Below are 18,194 nucleotides of genomic sequence, written 5' to 3'. Positions count from 1 at the left end.
CAGGTTAGAGATACACCAAAGTAAATTCAATTAACAGAGTACAGTAGAGTGTTATGAATTAATCGTTTTCTTAAAATGGTGAATAATTAGGTATACTTTAAAAATAAGTTGAAAACATCATGCAAAAATGTTTAAAACTTGACAGGATTGTGGGGGGAACTGTTTGATTAAAAGATATGATAGAACAAGTGGCTTATTATGCTCTTATTTGCAATGTTAAATTGAAACTAAGGAGAATCCTATGGGAGATAAAAGCAAGAGATCAAAAAGTAATAGAGAAAAGAATTTTCATCATTAGAGACTGCTGATACACAAAGAGAGGGACAGAAATCTTTCTTTTTCTGTTCATGTCATGTTGGCTGCAGCCAAGTTCTGTCACAATTGCCTGTTTTTGTAGCAAACTGGAATGCAGTGATCCCTTTTGCACGAGAGTACATGGATGTACTCTGATGTAGGAGTAGCCAAAATCTACTCAGCAATTGTTCCCACAGAGAAACTGCTGCCATTTGCCATGTTTGCTGCAATACACCCAGCTAAGAGAGCACAGGAGACCCGTGATGAAGCACTCGTGCGTCTGCAGAACGCATGTGGAGCTGAGAGGCTCTCAGACACAACACTGTGCTGAATAAAGGGAGGTGCTGGTGGTGGTAAGATCCAGAAAGGAAAAAAAAACCAAAAAACAAACATGTCTTAAAGCAGATAATAAGGCAAGAAAAACTCCAGACTGGGAGAAACATAAGAGAGGAAGAAGAAAAGGGCAGAAAGGACTAGAGACAGTAAGATAGGGTCACAGGGAAAAATATGAAGGACTTAAGAAGAGATCCAAGAACATGTGACACATGGCCACAAAACCAAACTGAAAAGAGAGTAACTATTGTGGCTTGTTTGGGTTTTTTTTCAGGTTAACAGAATTTCCGTTTGTTGTCTTTTCTAGGTTGGATTTAAATAGTATATATGTTCTAAAATGAAAGCATTGGTCTTCAGATTTTGAAATGGATGAACTGAAACACTGAATTTATTTTCTTCTTTTAAATTCAGAAGGAGGCCTTGAATTGAGACAGGACTGACCAATGGCCACAATTGTCCTCAGAGTGCAGCTTTTGATGTAGGCTTCAGTCTCTAAGATCTGAGCTTGGAGTTCTCATAACCATTTCTCTCTCTCTCTATTATTATTTTTACCTTTACACTGGAAAGATAAACAGGTTCTGATCTTGTGTTAATTAAGTTCTTGTTATTGCAATAATCAGGATAGAAAAAAAAAAAAGGAATGATTGCATGTTATTAAATCAGTACTTCTGTTTATACCCTACAGGATACCACAGGTCACAAACCACAAAGTTTAAAACACCACATGAAATTGATAATACAAAACTGAATACCAAAGCAAAAGTATTTTTAAAGATTAACAGATTGTTCAACATAAATATTGATTACAGTAATTACATGAATTACTGCATTTAAGTGCTGTCTGGTTTGGCATCAATATCTAATCTTGAAAAGAAATTATTTTATGGAAAAGTCACTGTTGTTACAGATAACTAGTGGAATGACCTGTTTGACATTTCTTTCACTTGACATCACACAAGATAGAAAAAACCATATGGTTAAAAGCCTTTCATTCAGATGAAGTACTTGGTCCAGCTTCAGAAGTGTGTTAAGAAGCATGTGAATTCCTGAAGGTGAGGAGTTAGCACAGAACCGTAAAAGTCATCAGAAGTCTAGAGAAAAATGACCTCTCAGGAAGGATTGCAAAAATTGCATTTGTTCAGCCTAGAGAGGGAAGGATTAATGGATGGCACAACAACAGCAGTTAGTAGGTGAGGAGCTGCAGCCAAGACAAAGAAATACACTTATGTCCACTGAAGTTCGAATGAGAGGTAACGGACAAGGGAAATCTGGACTATAAACTCTGCAGGTATTTCAGCACCTGTGTCAAACTGTTGGCATAACAACCAGAAGCTGGTGTTTTAACCATTTTGCTGGTGAGGATGTAATCCCACTCAAAACCTGACCAATGCTCTATAGGCTGTACCTGGGAACGATTACCAAAGAGGTGTCCTGAGCAAACCTGCACATGATAATTCCTTGCTTCAAGGTTATAAAGCAGAAGCTGTAGGTGTTTATAGTATGTTTGTCTATTATGTATTATCACAGAATCATGGAATGGTTTGGGTTGGAAGGGATTTTAAAGAACATCTACGCCCAACCTCCCTGCTGTTGGCAGGGACATCTTCCACCAGACCAGTTTGCTTAGAGCTCATCCAGTGTCATCTTGAACACTTCCAGGGAAAAAGCATCCATAGCTTCCCTGGGCAACCTGTTCCAGTACCTCACCACCCTAACTAATTCTACTCTAATTCTAGTAAAAAAATTCTTCCTAATATCTAATCTAAACCTATTCACTTTAAGATATTCTATTATGGTTTTTGTGTGACCTTGGCCCTTTGCAACTACACACAGGTCATGGAAAATACATAGTTGATTTTTTAAATTCTGTTTTTCCACACCATCAGGAATAAATAGTGATCTCTTTCTAGCCTGTGATAATTCTGCCAGCCCTCATGACCATGAAAGAGCCTCCTGTAACCCCTGTTCCAGTTGTACCTATGTAAAATCTGTATAGTTCATAAAAAAAATAAAATATTGTCCTTTTTTGATAAAGTGATAGCTGTCCTTGTAAGAAAATCTGGTACTGATCTGGGAACTCAGAGTTCCCAAGACATAGCTGCAGCCTGACAATGTACACAACTCGTTTACTACTTGAGCTCTGTTGTCTATTATGTTTTGTCTTTCATTTAATGCTGCTTCATCTCTACATTCTCTCATCTGATCTTTCTCCAGACCCAGAACAGTCCTTGCACTTCCCCTGTTTCTGTTTTCACTACTTATTTGTCTTTCTTTCCAGTGCATGACCATTTACCCTAAACCTTGAGATAAATTTATTTTTTCTTTTGTTGTGCATTTTGTGCAAAAGTTCATGCATTATCCAAAGAACAAAAATACAGATGTAACGTTAGAAGAGATTTAAGTGCAATTTTAACCACGTTGTTTGGAAACATCAATACCTTTCTTGCTATTCGAAGATCAAAAATAAAAATATCTATTAATGAAACACTCCAGAAATAATTTTTTAGAAAAAAAAGAAATACCCTCCCCCATAGTATTTTTTTTTTGGAAAGAGTTAGTTTTAGAGACGTAATACTGTTTCTAATGCACTTAATCTGTAAGGACTCTCACTTAAGAGTTCCTTCTGTAGTCATATAAACTGGATTTCAAATGGGAGCCAGGATTCTGATGTACTCCTGTGAATGGCCGAAGCTGATAACAGCTGACACAGCAGATAAGTGTGTAGTGAAGGATATTAAATTAAATAAAGCCATCTGCAAACTTCATGAATTTGAATTAAACTGAAAAAAACCCACAACCTTCATGTTTTCATATTTCTTTGGTATGCACTCAGAGTGTGGCATGCTCCACACACACCTTCAGATGTGCCTGTAACAGGACCCGCACACAACCACTCAGGCTGTGACAGCCCCTGGTGAAAGGAGAGCCCCCAGCAACAGCCCCACCATCATCAAAAGTCAGAATTGCAAAGTGTTTTTCCAGCCTGGTCTCACAATGGTTTTGCACTGCTTCAAAAGCTCTTAACGCAGCATCCTGCAACATAAGCCATTTTCCACCTCAGGATTTTCTTTGCTGTCAAATTCTTACATTGGCAGCTGGAAAGACAGTGCAGGCCCTGAACAAAGTTACATTGGCCACGTTTGAGGTGAACCCCTGTGAGGTGTATTTAGATGCTACAGACAATGCTAAAACCATAAGGTAGGGAGAAAGGCCACATCCTTTGCTGCCTGATGCCAGCCAGCTGGAAGCGTGTGATTCCTGCTGCCTAGGGAGGTGGGAAACCACCTCCAGTCTGCCAAGCTGTTACCTTCCTTTCAGTCACATGTCTCTTCAGCCACAAACCAAAAACATATTATACAAATCCTACATGTGGAGATCTTACATTTAAGGTCAACTTTCTACTTCTTCTGTGTAGCTCTGGTCCTGGTTTGCAGGCTGGTGTCACACGACAGAGACAGCCTGCTGCAGAACAGCGGGAAAAACTTACAGGCATGAGCATAGGGGAAGTCACAAAGGCAGGGAGAAGAAGCTCCTAGCCCTGAGACACATAACACTCTCCCTGCAAAAGGCAAAACCATCTGAAAACAGGTGAAAGAGATGCACATTACGTCGACATTAGGGAAGGGAAAGCATAAATGTAAAGCCCTGTAGCTGGAAAAGGAGACAGGGACAGGGCTTCTCCTGCAGGGGATGAGAACGGGCAGATGAAATTGGGGCAATGTGGGATTTGGTTTCTGCAGAGGAAACATAAACTGGGTGGGTTGGAGGCAGCCAGCAGCAAGAGCTGAGGGAAGGAAGGAAAGGGAGGTAGCTGCCACAATTTTTCCAGCAGAGAACAGAGAGCAGGAAATGCAGCTTTGGTGCCAGCATTGCCCCAGAGCTCCTCCTGCTCACCCAGGCATGGGGCTAACATGCCTGGACCCAACACTAGTGGAGAGCTGCTGGGAATTACCAATCCCCAGGAAAAAGGCTCCCACAACGCCTGCTCACAGCACCGAGCAAACTGTGCCTGTTTAGGGACCTGCTGCACAGAGAAATATTGACAAGGCAGCTGCCAAGGAACAGCCTCAGCCAAAATGGCTGTAGGTTGTAGATGGCTCCCCTCCTCAAAACATTAATGAGAAACCTTGGATGAGTGCCCCCGTGTTTCTGAGCATTTGAAACAACCCAAACACAGCATGATTTACCTCTCTGCATGTGTGGACATAGAAATCTGGGCATTTAAATAGCCAGTTTAAAGGGTTATTTTTCTTGCCCTAGAAGAAACGCAAACTCCTTATCAAAGGCTTTTAATCATAAGCTTTCTCAGTGTGCCTTCTGCTCACATGAAGCTTGGTGGATATTTCTATTACTGTGTACCACAGAGGGATGAGTACCTTGTTTGCACTCCATAGAACAATAAATATGCTCAGCATGCTCATCAGCACTCCAGCCTGCCTTGAATGAAGGCTCCAAGCTCTGCACTTCTCTTTATTTAAACCTGTTAAAACTATTTAGAAGGTTTTAATTAAACCCTTTAAAACTATTTAAACCACCAGATTGCCACCCTTCAATTGTGATATATTTGTTTGTCCATGTGTAAGATAAAAGGTTGGAGTTTCTAAGGACTATATTATAGTACAGAAAATGAACTGCCACAACTGAATTGACTTGTGTTAGTCAAGCTAAATAAATGCAAAATTGTCCTTAGTGGGTGTAATTTTATATGGAAAGCTTTATACATATTGTGCATTGTTGAGCAGTAGAAGAGAAAGAAATGAAGGAGAGCCCCTTTCCTTGCAACAGGAAGGAATAAGAGTGTTGGTGCAAGTCACCCCCACTCAGAAGGCAGACAGAAAACTGTAATGCTTACAATGCTTTTTCCTTAACATGCTATTTGCAAGCCTATTTTTGTTTCCCATGAAAGAGCACGTTTGGGTAGGGCAGATAGAAAACAGCCAGGGCGGAAGCTGATCCCGGGTCAGTCAGTGGCTCTCCTTTCCAATGTGCTGCAGAAGTTAGGAAAGTCATATAGCTCTGTGCTATGTTTGTGACCCAAGTGCATCTCCAGCAGCGTGACTAATTGTATAATTCAGGAAAGGGTCACTGCAGTGTCTGCTATGATGTATTTATTTTTAGAATATCCGGGATCAGCTGAGACACCCATTTTTAGCCACACACGCCCATGCCACTCTGTTCCTGACAAAGCCCTGAAAAGCCTCTGAAACATCAAAAAGCAGTTCCTGTCAGAAAACTCTGTGGAAACACTGTAAATTTCTTCTATAAATAATGTAATTCCATGCTCAATGGTCCATTGAGGCTCTCTTCATCTTTTCCACATTGCCTAGAACAAAGGTTAAAAGGTACAGAATATCCCAAAGGAAAGGCCCCAAATGGGCCTTGCAAGCCCTGAGTGCAGTACAGTCTCACTGGAGTTGCTCTATATGCAAGGATGCAGGGTAGTATTCGAAAATATCTCATTTCTCTAATTGGCACATAGAGACGATGAAGACCTCCTTGTCTCTACCTTGCCAAGCTGATGGAATACTCATGTTATTCTGAATTTCTTCCAGTCTGATATAACTGCCAGGATCAGATGCAAAACTTAAACTCCTATCTTACAAGCTTTATGTAACAAAGTATTCCTATCAAAAAAACAAGGTTATTACTACAAAGAGCACTTGAAACAGGGTGTCAGCACTGAGGACTTATCCTATCAAAGAGCATTGGGAACTCCTGCATTAGCCACGTGGGCTACCACTCTGAGAAACAGCATCCTAGTGCAGAGTGGCCCACATTCAGGATGCTCAGGCCTGTCAAAATCTCAGCTCCAGTCAGTACACTGGAAAGCCATGGTGGGCTGGCAGCTGATCCCATTATGCTGGTGAACAGCTGTAGACATCACTTGTACTTTCACTAGCAATTAGAACAATTCTATTCCCCATGACAATTACAGCTATTACAATTACAGTTGTGAACAAGCTGTCCCATTCCTACACAAACCTTTCTGCCCTTCTTCAGCCTTTTCTCCCATGAATGATCAATCCCCACTTTCCATTTTGCGTCTGGAAACAGCAGTTTCTGCCAGCTCTTGGAAATGCAAGGTGAAAGCAATTAAGGAAGAAGCAGACAGTGCATTACAAGAAAGCATCTCAAAGCCAGTAAGATAAATTGTGCACTAGTTCACCCAAATTCAAGAGCATTAAGACATGCCAGCCATATGACTCCATTAGCACAGGGAGTCTGCACAGGGCTTGCAAAAGTAGTGGAATCCTCCAGAGCCATTTGAACCAGACAGGATAAAATATGCAGAGAACCAAAAAAACCACTGTGCACTGGGAGGATTTTTTTGCCTCTAGTATGTGTGCTGTGTACTTCCCTTGCACATCTCAGGGACTGGGTTATTTGGCATAGATCTCAAGTAGGGCCTTTTTTTTTTTTTTTTTTTTTTTTTTGCATGTGGAAACCAGTGAGTTGTTGCAAGCCCAACAGTTTCTCAAATAGGAAATATGTTTATAACAGCAAATATATTTATAAACTACTGTTATAAGAAAAAACCTTCCTAATGAGAACTTGAAATTGCCCTGCTAGAAGAGCCTTTCTGGGCAGCCAGCCTTTGGTGCAGCTACAACTCCCAAAGGTTATGTGATGTGAGTCAAAACAGAGGATGTCCAGACTCCATCTGGACTCCATAGGATGTCAAGAAAGCTCCATAATTCAAAGGATTCAGAAGTTTTCAGAAAGAGATTTTAACAGTCCTGTGCAAGAATGAGTAACAACAATGGAATTGCACACTGGTGCCAAACACTTCCTTCAATACACCACAGATTTCTGACTTCATGAACATTTGTAGGAGTTAGGGGTAGATAAGGTTTGACAACTTGGAAGGAGTCTCAGCGTGTCTAGAATTCCTGGGTAAAGAAAACCCCCAAATTTTTCCTTTTGTGTACTTTGAATGAGCATTAGCCATGTATCATGTCAAAAGCTGCCCTTCTCTACTGGACATGAGACCAGGAGTTTGGGTGGAAAATATCTGAATTTCACATTTCTTTGCAGAGTAATCATCACCCATTTTTGCCATTTTGCCTAGAAATATTTGGTGATACTTTTGCTTCTGTAACCTTTAAATGAGCTTGCAAACACCTATATTTACATCATCTATATTGTTGTGATATATAACCCATGCTGAGATGAGGAGGAGTTTTATTTCCAGCTGTCTACGAATGATGATTTCAAGCTATCCTCACAATGGGATAGATAGCATCCATATAATAATGTTTAAAAAGTTATCAACACTGTATGTCAAATAAAACTTTAGACTCAATGTTGAGCATGAGAAAAAGTAGGAAAAGTGACAAAAAAGTAAGGAATATATGGGGTTCCTTCCGATCATGTCAAGTAATTAATATCCAATGGAAAGACATCTCTATAAACAAGTATTTTACAGAGGAAAATAATGCAAATTGGCCGGGAAGGTCAGTAAATCTCCTGGCACTGCTTTCCTCAGAGCAACAAAAATCCAAAGCTTTTGCCATTCTTATCAGTTGTTCCTTCAGCAGCTAAATTTCTCAAGCCCTAAACCAACATTTTTCTCCTGCTAAGGATTATGAAAGAAGAAATCTTAAGGAAGCATAAACATCTCATTAATATCATCATGTTAATTGATTTAACCCTAAAGTTACACTAACACTCCTGAAACCAAGTACTACACTGAGAAATCACACCATTAAGACAAACTGAATGTGCTTTCGAGAATGATTACTTATCTTGTAGAAATCTTCATACAGCAAGGCTAGTGTAGTGCTCCCATCCCAGCAAAACACATAATTTTGTCAGAGTGATAAGACAAGGCAGAATGGTTAAAGTAGATAAATGTCATGCAAAATTATGTGCCACTTGCTCTGTGGTTTCAGAAACCTGAGAGGCATTGCCATCTACAACATGCAGTTAACACCCATCAGCACCTTACTGCCGTGGGAGAAAAAAAAAAGGGGGGGGATTCAAAATTGTTGTAAAACTACTCTACTGAACTACTGGTAAACAGGATAGAATTTGCACATGTACCAAAGGCAAGCATCCACTTTCCACATAAATGCAGTCAGAAAATCTTTGCCCTGTTCCTAGTTTGAAACATAACCTTTGGAGCATCAGCTAGTTAGTCTGGCCTGAAAATGGTCGTTGGCTATTATGACTGCTGAGAAAAAAAGTATTTGAAATTATTTTGGACCCTTCCAGGTCAGCCTCTAATATATATGTGGATGGCAGCAGAGGGCTTCCTACAACACCTCACCAGATGACGCTTACTGAATTTTATTCCAATTTTATTCATCATATCGGCAAGCGATCATCAGCTCAGTCTTCTCACATGGGGAGGTAGGGCCAGAAGGCAAGTGTGGAGATAACGTCATATTAAATTGTGTCAAAGCCTTTTCTTGTTGCAGGCAGGTCTGGCTGATACTACACGCCACAGTCAGGGTGTCCAAGGATCCATTTTCACAACAGGAGTGCCAAAGTATGGCTACCTGATATGCCAGCTGCTGGAACAATCACAGCTACTTGTGGAGCAGGATGCGGTGCAAATCAGGGCTCTGACCCTTCTGTTTTAAAGGGAAACTGATTTTAATGAGAAAAACATTTTTAGTGTGCTAGTTGAAACCAAAAGTAGATGTTTGTCTTCTAAAGGAGCCTTTAATTCTTGACTTGTATTTGGAAATAACACTTGCTACACACAAATCCAGCTTTGTCTCTCTGTTTACAGAACTGCAAAACAAACCCATTAAGGAGTCTTCCTTGAGTTGCTGCAGCAAAAATTACAAGTAACACTATCCTCTCCCTTCTTCATAAAGGTCATAAATTATGGTTTTCAATGAGATTTTAGTGATTTTACATGTTGAACTTAGTCTGCATATCAGATAGTACCAGTAAAAAGCACTACCATCCCAAGGTTACGAGTTTCTTAAAGCTTATTTTCAATTTGTGTTTTTGCAGTACAAATTACAGTACCAAAAAAAAACAAAAAAAAAAACCAAAAAAACAAAAAAAAAGAGAGAGAAAGAAGTTCTAGTGCTTTAGTAGGTTTTTCCGCACAGGGCTTAGATGTATAAACAATCTGAGTCCAAATTCAAGGTGCTTTCCTATTGAGGAAAAACACCTCAGAAAACCAAACCTCAGTAGATCTTTTTTCCTAATCTATAAACCAGTAAAGATTATTAAGAACTCTAGGTTTGAATACAGATAAAAACAGTCAGCTAATGAAAAGAGAAAAGATTCTGGTAAATTTTCAAAAGAGACAGCCAATTTTTGGGCATGTTATACAGCCTTACGTATTCGCCGGTTTGGAGCTGAATGCTGTAGGCAACTTGCCCTTCATATTCAGTTTCCATTTATTTTGGCTGTAAATCACAACCAAGCAGGTATCAAGCCACCTGCTTCTATCCTCAGTAAATGTTGTAAACTTGCTTTCAGCTTTGGGGATACAACATGCAGTTTTCTTCTGTCCAGTAATAAATACACCTTTAAAATTCATTAGGCAAAAACTGCCCCAGTATGCAAAGGATCTAATGAATTAAAGGAATGTAGCAGCAGGAAAAAAAAAAAAAAGAACAAAAAAAATCTGCACAGGAATAAAAAATTCAATATGCCACTAAAGGCTATCATACCTTCCAGCACTATAATTTGATTTTTGATGAAGCTAGTCTTGGCAAACTTCTAGAAACACTGAAAGCACCAAATACAACTATTTATTTTTCACAACAGGCAAATTCTCAAGACATCAAAAGTTTTGGCTCAAGCAAGTTAAAGGTATAGATAAGTAATATCTAAAGCCTATTCACATTTCTCAAATTTTCAGAAATGTGGCAATGACCCATCTTTGACAGTCTGTGCCTTGCTGGTTGTCCAGAGAACAAACATGAATAATAACCCAGAGTGAGGTAAGACCATTCTCAAAAGCTTTTACTGCTCAAAACATTTTAGTTAGTATTTCATTTTATATCTTGATTTTTAAAACATTTGAAGGCCTGTGAGTGGAGAGCACAGAAGATGGAAGAGAAAAAGGCTATCCATTTCCTCTAATTTACATTAACAAGAGCAGCATTCAGACAGCTGCAAATGTGTAATCACTACAGGAGCCCTGGGTTACTGGAATTTTTCTCAATCTATCTGCCTGGGATTTGGGATTAATCAGCTGTGCTGTAGGCTTGGGATGCTACGCAGGATCCCCTTAATGAGGAAGGGGGCTGGGAAACTACTATTTCAGGGCTGCTCCACAGTGAAATGGAACAGTTCCAAATTACTTCAGGGGCATTTGGACCAAACCCTCAATGCCAAGATTTGCTCCTACCTTTCAAAAAAGAAAACCACCCTTGTTTCTTTGTAATGCCACCAGCTTTAACAGAGCACCCAGATAAAGCTACATCTGGCTGTCAAGAGGGGTCAGCATTTGGGTGTTAATACCCCACGCCTGGATGTGTCCAATGGGAGGTGATTCATTCCAGCTCCTCTGCTCAGGTGCACAACCTGGACACATGCAGCCAGATGCCACAGCTCACTCTCCTCTGCCACCATTTCTGCAAGAAACCAGCCTGGGAGCCTGTGTGAGAAGGGTGCAGTGCTGTGCTACCGGCACTTTGAGGAGGATGTTTGCTGTGCTGTGCAGCCACGGCCATGCTGTATTCCAAGACCAAGGCACAAGAGGATGCAGCATCTAAGCACTTATGTTATGAGCACATGCCAAGGCTTTTCCTCTCATCTTTTAGAAGAAAAGGAGTTCACCTTTACACATTTTTAAAGTAATTACATGCTAAGGCAGACTCAAGAGCATTCATATTTGATTACTGTAATTTGACATTGTATTTTTGACACATTCCAGTGCTGCCTGTTTAAAGCTGAAAATGCTATGAACTAACCTAGAAAGCATTGTTATTCGATCTACATTTTAGAACAGGTAAGAACAAAGGGCAATGTGCCAGGACAACTGAACACCTTGAGGTGAGCATAAAGGAACTCCTGTTTTAGGCATGTAATTTAACTCCCAGAGGGCTGAGAAAAGTCTAGGTAGGAGGAACAAGTTGTCAGGGGGCTATCAGGGTCCACATCTGTACATAACTGAGCCTCTACTGATGTGCTGACAGAGGGCAGATACCACCGAAACATTAGGGGGTTTTGAGGATGAAAGATCCCAAGACAAGTTAGGAAATGCACTGGAAAGCACTATGAGCATACAGCTGAAGACAAAGCAGGACATTTGCAAGCCCCACAGGAGACCAGGTTTGTTCTTTACTGACCACAGTGGAAATGTCCACCTCTGTATGATATCCAAAAGATACACAGACAAGCACTTGTGTGTAGCACATGAAAAAGCTGGAAGCCCACACATTTGTCTTTGTGAGCTTTGAAGACAAACTACTCCAAAACCTGGGGGAGGATGTGCTTTGACCTTCTCTAAAGATTACTGATCATAATTTTAAAATACTAAAAACAGCTGCAGAAAAGTCTTGTTGCTGTCTCCAATACCCAAAAAAGGGAGATTCAGCACAAGGGAGACTGGTGTGAGTCTCTTACCACCACTTCCCAGCTTCAGATTACAAAATCCTGCTGTTACTGCCCAGATGACCAGAGCACTCTAGAGATCATAAAAGGTGGAAATCCAAATACTTTGGTTCAGCTTTGCACAACAGACAATAAAACCACTTCTGTCTTAGCAGGTTGATGCATGGGGCCGCTTGAAGCAAGCTTGACCAGAGCATGTAACTTTACTTTCACAAGGTAGATAAAGACATACTCCAAATTTCCACATAAAGGTTCTTCATTTTCTAATGTGAATTTACCAACAGAATTTCACTACCATATCTACCTTGCAATTAAGTGTTAAAAAGTATTTTTTTCCCTGTTCTTACAGAACCAAAATTGTTCAGAACAAATGTATCATATATAAAATCTGCTTATTCACTGTCATTGGTTCTGCTATGTTCATATCGTGCAGAGGAGGGAAAATCCTTTTTTAGAAAAGGATTGTAGAAAATTAGCAGGATTCCTCCCACCTTTGTGTGTTCCTTTCTGGTAAGCTTTATGGACTGTTGTGTTAAATATGCTCTTTTTGATGCAACTCCAGTTTGCTTTTCAGAAATTGTGAAATTAAAGCTTTGACAATGACAGGAAGACTATTTTTACTAGGAGTAGCAGACAGAGAATAAATAGTACCTCAACACAGACTTTGGGGCTTATACTTACTTAACATAATTTTAAAAGCAGTTCCTTCTGTGGCACAGGCTTATTTTTAATCTCCGTTATTGATCTGTTTTCCTGACAGCAATGAGCCCAAGCAATAGCATAGAATACACCACAAAAGATTATATTTCAACACATAACCTGAGCAAAAGTTGATTAACTTTGTTTAGATTAGTTAATCTAGTATTATCAGATTTTTAAATTCTGGTCCATAGATCCTTTTCAGGCAATTCTGGAAGTTTTAGCCCAGAGAAACAGGAAATGAACATACAGATAAAAGGCAGATTTTACTTCAAATGTATCTCTTGACAAAGAACAAGAACATTGTTGCAGTTTCTTCACCCTTTCGGGTTTTACTAGTTAATTTAGATTTAAAATCATGATTTTTCAAGCTGAAGAAGAATGAAAACATCAGTTCAGTGACCACCTGAACACCAAAAGTTGTATTAAACCTGTGCATTTAAGAACTATATCTAAAAGATATTTTACCCAGTAACCAATATGACCCCTAGGCTTGCACCTCTAATTATCTGACACTTGATAAATCCTGTAAATTTCTGTATCTTTGAGGCCAAAACTAAGATCACTTCTGAGACACACTCTTGGCCAAACTGTTTGCTGGCATAGTGCCAGGAAAATCTATCAGGATGGCTCTTATTTGCAAGAGCAAAAATTACAAAACCTTTCAGTAATTTCAATTTGCCCCCTTAAAGCCATCTTTGCAAAAAATGCTTTAACATGTAGAAGAAATACAGAACTGAAAAATTTTGTAAATATACCTCTGCTTTTGACTCCTCTCAGACTTAGGAGCTTCATGACATCTAGAAAGAAAGCTGTCACAAAAATACAATGGCAGGAAAGTTTTTCACAGAACACATATAACTCAAATGCCAGCTAGTACCTTCTCCTCCAACACACAGTCTTTCAATCACTGTGGTAGAAATGAAAAAAAAAGCACCAAGCGACTGACAGCTGAGCTTTTGTTCACAAACCACTTGAGAGATATGACAAGTCTATCCAAAAAAGCCAAAGAACTTACCTCCTACAGTGCAAACACAGAGTACAGCAAGGAAAAAGAAGACAGTCCCCAGGAGCTTCATGCTTGGTGGTAGTGGTTGTAGTTCTGTCAGCTCTCCCTTGTGCAGCTGGGCAGGGAGTGCTCTCTCACTCTGAGGCAGGCCTTAATTACTCCATGGAAAAAGGTGTGTGGTGACTGTGCCTGGTCACTGCCCATTCCTGCTTATTTTGGGGACTATGATAAAGAACAGGAGGAAACACAACATACTCCCACTGGGAGTTCAGTACAGAGGAGATTTATTGTTTCAGTCCTTACAGGAACTCCTTTTCTTTGGCAGTGAACCATGTTTTTGTTAATACATTATTTTGTTCTTCTTCAGTCATGAGGTCAGGAAGGTTTTTGAACAGAGGTAAATCTTTCCTTAGGATATGCTATACATCACCAGCTTTCATACTAGAAAATATGAAATAGAGATACTTTAAAAACACGTGTTTGTGAGCAGCGAGTGAGCCCAGGTAGTGGGGGATAAGACAGCCAAGAACAGAGGAGCAAAACATGCATCTGGCTCTGTAAAGTGGCCTTGGTGAAAGTCACAGCTGCTTCATGTTAGAGGTAGAGACTCTCCCTGAGAGAGCTGCCATCCTGCAACCTACAGGATGCAAGGGCCATCAGAACAGGGAGAGGAAGTGGCTCCAACAAGGTGTTCCAGCAGCGAGAGGCTCTGGGCTGCACAGAGGTAGAGCTGGGGTGGGGGTTTTTCCTTTACATGAACATGGGTCCTTTTTTTTTTTTTTTTTTTTTTTTTTTTTTTTTTTTTTTTTGAAAAGCTGCAACTAGCCTTGACTGTATCTGCTCCATTAGTAATAGAAAATGTTTTCTTATTCTTTTTAGGTACTTGCTGTGCCATGGGAGAGGAGTACAGACCCCAAAGCAAGGCTCTCACCTGAGCTGTCTAATCAGACAGCACAGATTCTCTCTCTTCTCCTCAGGACACACTGCCAAATTTTCGTATCCCTCCTTCTCCCAGCAATTTCTCCAACTTCTTTGGAAGAACCTTAAGCAGAGCTTTAGAGATAAAGGCTATCAAAACATGATTCTGTAATAGTCCTGTGCTCTGCACCTTTACAATTTGAGGCAGCTGATGGCAATTAATCACAAACCTTCAAACACAATGAGAATGAAGTGCAGTATGTTTGCTCTTATCCCTCTTGGTCAGTTCTCAGGAAAAACTGTGGAAATACTGACCTCATAAACAACCCGAATAATTAATCAGTGAACTCTACTTATTTCAGTAATTAACTTTTTTTTCTTCATGACAGGTTCCAGGTATAATGGGAAATTTTGGAATGGCTTCACATGCAGGAACTCCCAAGAGCTAACCCGCAGAGCCCTCCAGCTACAGTGCTGTTTTATCCATGGGATGAGGAAAATAGTAGCAGCTTGGCATTATGTGTGGGATCATAGAATTATAAAGAACCATAGAATTGTTTAGGTTGGAATAGACCTTTAAGATCATTGCACCCAACCACTAACCCAACACTGCCAAGTCTACCACTAAACCCTGTCCTGAAGTGCTAAATCTACACATCTTTTAAATATCTCCAGGGATGGTGAATCAACTGCTTCCCTGGGCAGCCTGTTCCAATGCTTGACAACTCTTTCTGTGAAGAAATCTTTCTTATATCTGACTGGAACCTCCCCTGATACAACTTGAGGCCACTTTCTTTTGTCCTATTGCTTGTTAATTGGGAGAAGACTGACACAGTCATTTCTTTTGTTTAAAGAAATTACATTGTTACATCTGAAGACTGCGACACATCCTCTGCAGGTGACAGAAGCTGGTGCTCAACAGAAATCTGATGGTAGACAATGAATTTCTGACACTTCATTTGGACAAACTTGGGTATTTGAACCCATGAGAGGTGCAAACATGTAAGTTCTCCATAGCTGGACTGTGTTCTCAGCATTATTGAGAAGGATCTCAGAGCAATAAAAGCTCGGCTCAGAAGGTGGTGGGCCACATGATGACACTTTTGCCAAGTTCATCGGAGCATATGGCAGGGAGTCGAGCCAGTGCTCTGTTTCTGGGCTCCTTTTCTGCTGACGTAGGACCTAAAGTTAGACTGGGCTAGAAAGCAATAACTACTGCAACAGAAAGCCTTCAATAAAGATGACAAATCTGAACACAGAGAGTGAATTCATCCCAGGTTAGTACTGTTCTTAATGTAGTAAGAGGGACCCTAACCTTTTATCGCCACCTGAAATGTTAATGCTGCAGAACGATACAGAAAGGGATCTTATTCTATTGACTGAAATGAAATCTCTGCAAGTTCTAAGAGGCATGAAGGTATGAGGACAGCATCCTTTCCTTGGGTTTTGAGACCAGAGAAACTATCCGAATGCCCAAATGGGTAGTGGCTTGCTGTTCTTCTGAACAGCAGCACCCTAAGGAGTTGCTGCAGCTGAAGATGATGACTGTGGTGGTTCCCTGCAACTCACTGAAGGTAAACAGGGCACAGAGTGTTGCAGTATGTACCAATGTGGGTGGAAAAGCCTCACCAGCCTTACAAAAGGGGTTGGGAGGGAAAGAAAGAGAAAGAGCCAAGTGTCTTTGCCTTACACTATGTCATATGTCAGGTTCTACGTCAGAGAGGCCTAATGCAACCTTCTGCTCCCCGACACATCAAGAGAACAATGTCCTCTCAGATACTCACGTCAATTTCAAAGGCAGCTAACTTCTGCTAGATCAAACTCGGGCAGCAGCAGCAGCATGCACGTAAGAAATAATAGGAACAGGAAAGGGACTGCTCAAATAACTCACTGAAAGAAAAATTCTGGCTAAAGCTGAGTTGTAGCTTCTGGCTTGGATTATCTGAGCTGTAGAAGAGATTCTCACAACTCCTGTCAATGGAAACAGTTTTTTTTCTTTAACAAGAAATAATTTAAGGTTTCAAAAGCTTCTAGAGATCTTTGCAGCAAAAGATTATTCTTCTATGTCTTTACTGAAAAGAATTAATTTTTTTCCTTCCCACCAGCAAATAAGTTTTGCTTTATTGAATAAATGTTTTTCTTTCTTTTCTCCAACTGAGAAACTTGGCTTCAGTGCTTTGTTTTACAGAGAAATTTGGTCATCATTACTTGTGCCAACTGTGGTGTTACTGCCAGTGTTGGGATATCTGGAGTTTCACTTCAAGCCCCAGAACAAGTGACTGCATGACTCAGTTTCCACATTTTTCAAGTAAGATTTTAGCCTTCCTAGTTGCAGAAGAAAACTTGAAACATGACCAAAGAGCACTCTAGAGAATGAAAGGACTCTCTGTTTTAAAATACTATTATTTTGTAGTCCAATAAGGGTTGGGGTAGCATGAGTTATATATTCATTTTTGCCAGTGTGGTATTTCATTATTAAAGGGAAACCATTTACAGCCACAGTAGATTTGCAGTTACAGCTTTATTGGTCTCTGGCTGTATTTATATATTCTTTCTTAGTTCACATTGCTTGGAGCATTACCTTTTCATGCACAGTTTTCCTATGAGTTTCAAATAATCCCCTTCAGATTCAGAGAATGTAAAAATTTTACATATTGTTCAATATTCTTGAAGCACCACTGCATAAAACAGGTAATAACATGGACAGCAAAGTGCTACCTTGCTGTGGGCTGCTGTCAATTTCCAGTGTGGGTGTAAAGAGTCAATTTGTCAAAGTCTTTACAAAAGCAAAAATAAAAGGCTACAAACAATACACAGTTTTTGGTGTTTTACTAAAGTGAAGAAGCAAACACACTGACTAAATTTTTCACCCTTTCCCACTGATGCTTGCTATCCTTTCCTTTGATGGTTATTTTAACTCTTAAGCAGAATGATAACAGAGTAAACTGACCTCAAAGTCTATTGTTTTGCTCCATCTGTATTTTAGCAAACACACCTAAAGCAATATTGCACTGGAAATTATCTATGACTTACCCGTATATTTCATTATACTTACTTCTACAAACTAGGTAAATTAGCATTGAAAAATGTACAGGAATACAGTAACAGTACTGTATTTTGTACTGTAACAGTACAGGAATATTTTGTTTAGTTATGCTTTCTATCCTTTTAAAAAGAGTTTTTAAAAGTTCTTGGGTTTTAGTCTATTACATATATTAAAATTTTTGTATAAAGTAGAACTTCAAGGAACTTGAATTTAGCAGTAGAAAACCAAGATATTTTAATGGCTATGTCTAGAATTTTCTCTAAAAATTCATGCTGAGGGACATAGATAGTTTGGTATGAATATTTTTATGGAAATACTGGAGTATTTAATGGACTAGAAATGTCGGTATCCAAAGTCTTCTGCACA

General features: G+C 39.8%; 1 protein-coding gene across 1 annotated transcript in view; it reads right to left on the bottom strand.

Moving 5' to 3' along the window:
• EMCN (endomucin) overlaps positions 1-14,078 on the bottom strand; it is a 52,685-nt gene extending 38,607 nt beyond the window's left edge. Inside the window, exon 1 of the mRNA XM_063423023.1 lies at positions 13,874-14,078. Within this exon, the coding sequence (XP_063279093.1) occupies positions 13,874-13,934 (61 nt within the window). The 5' untranslated portion in view covers positions 13,935-14,078. The remainder of the gene's footprint in view (positions 1-13,873) is intronic.
• Between the last annotated feature and the right edge of the window lie 4,116 nt (positions 14,079-18,194).

This window comes from Prinia subflava, chromosome Z (assembly GCF_021018805.1).
Source record: "Prinia subflava isolate CZ2003 ecotype Zambia chromosome Z, Cam_Psub_1.2, whole genome shotgun sequence".
In the NCBI taxonomy this organism is placed as follows: domain Eukaryota; kingdom Metazoa; phylum Chordata; class Aves; order Passeriformes; family Cisticolidae; genus Prinia; species Prinia subflava.
The sequence above is the reverse complement of the archived record's forward strand: the minus strand, read 5'-3'. Positions and strand labels throughout refer to the sequence as shown.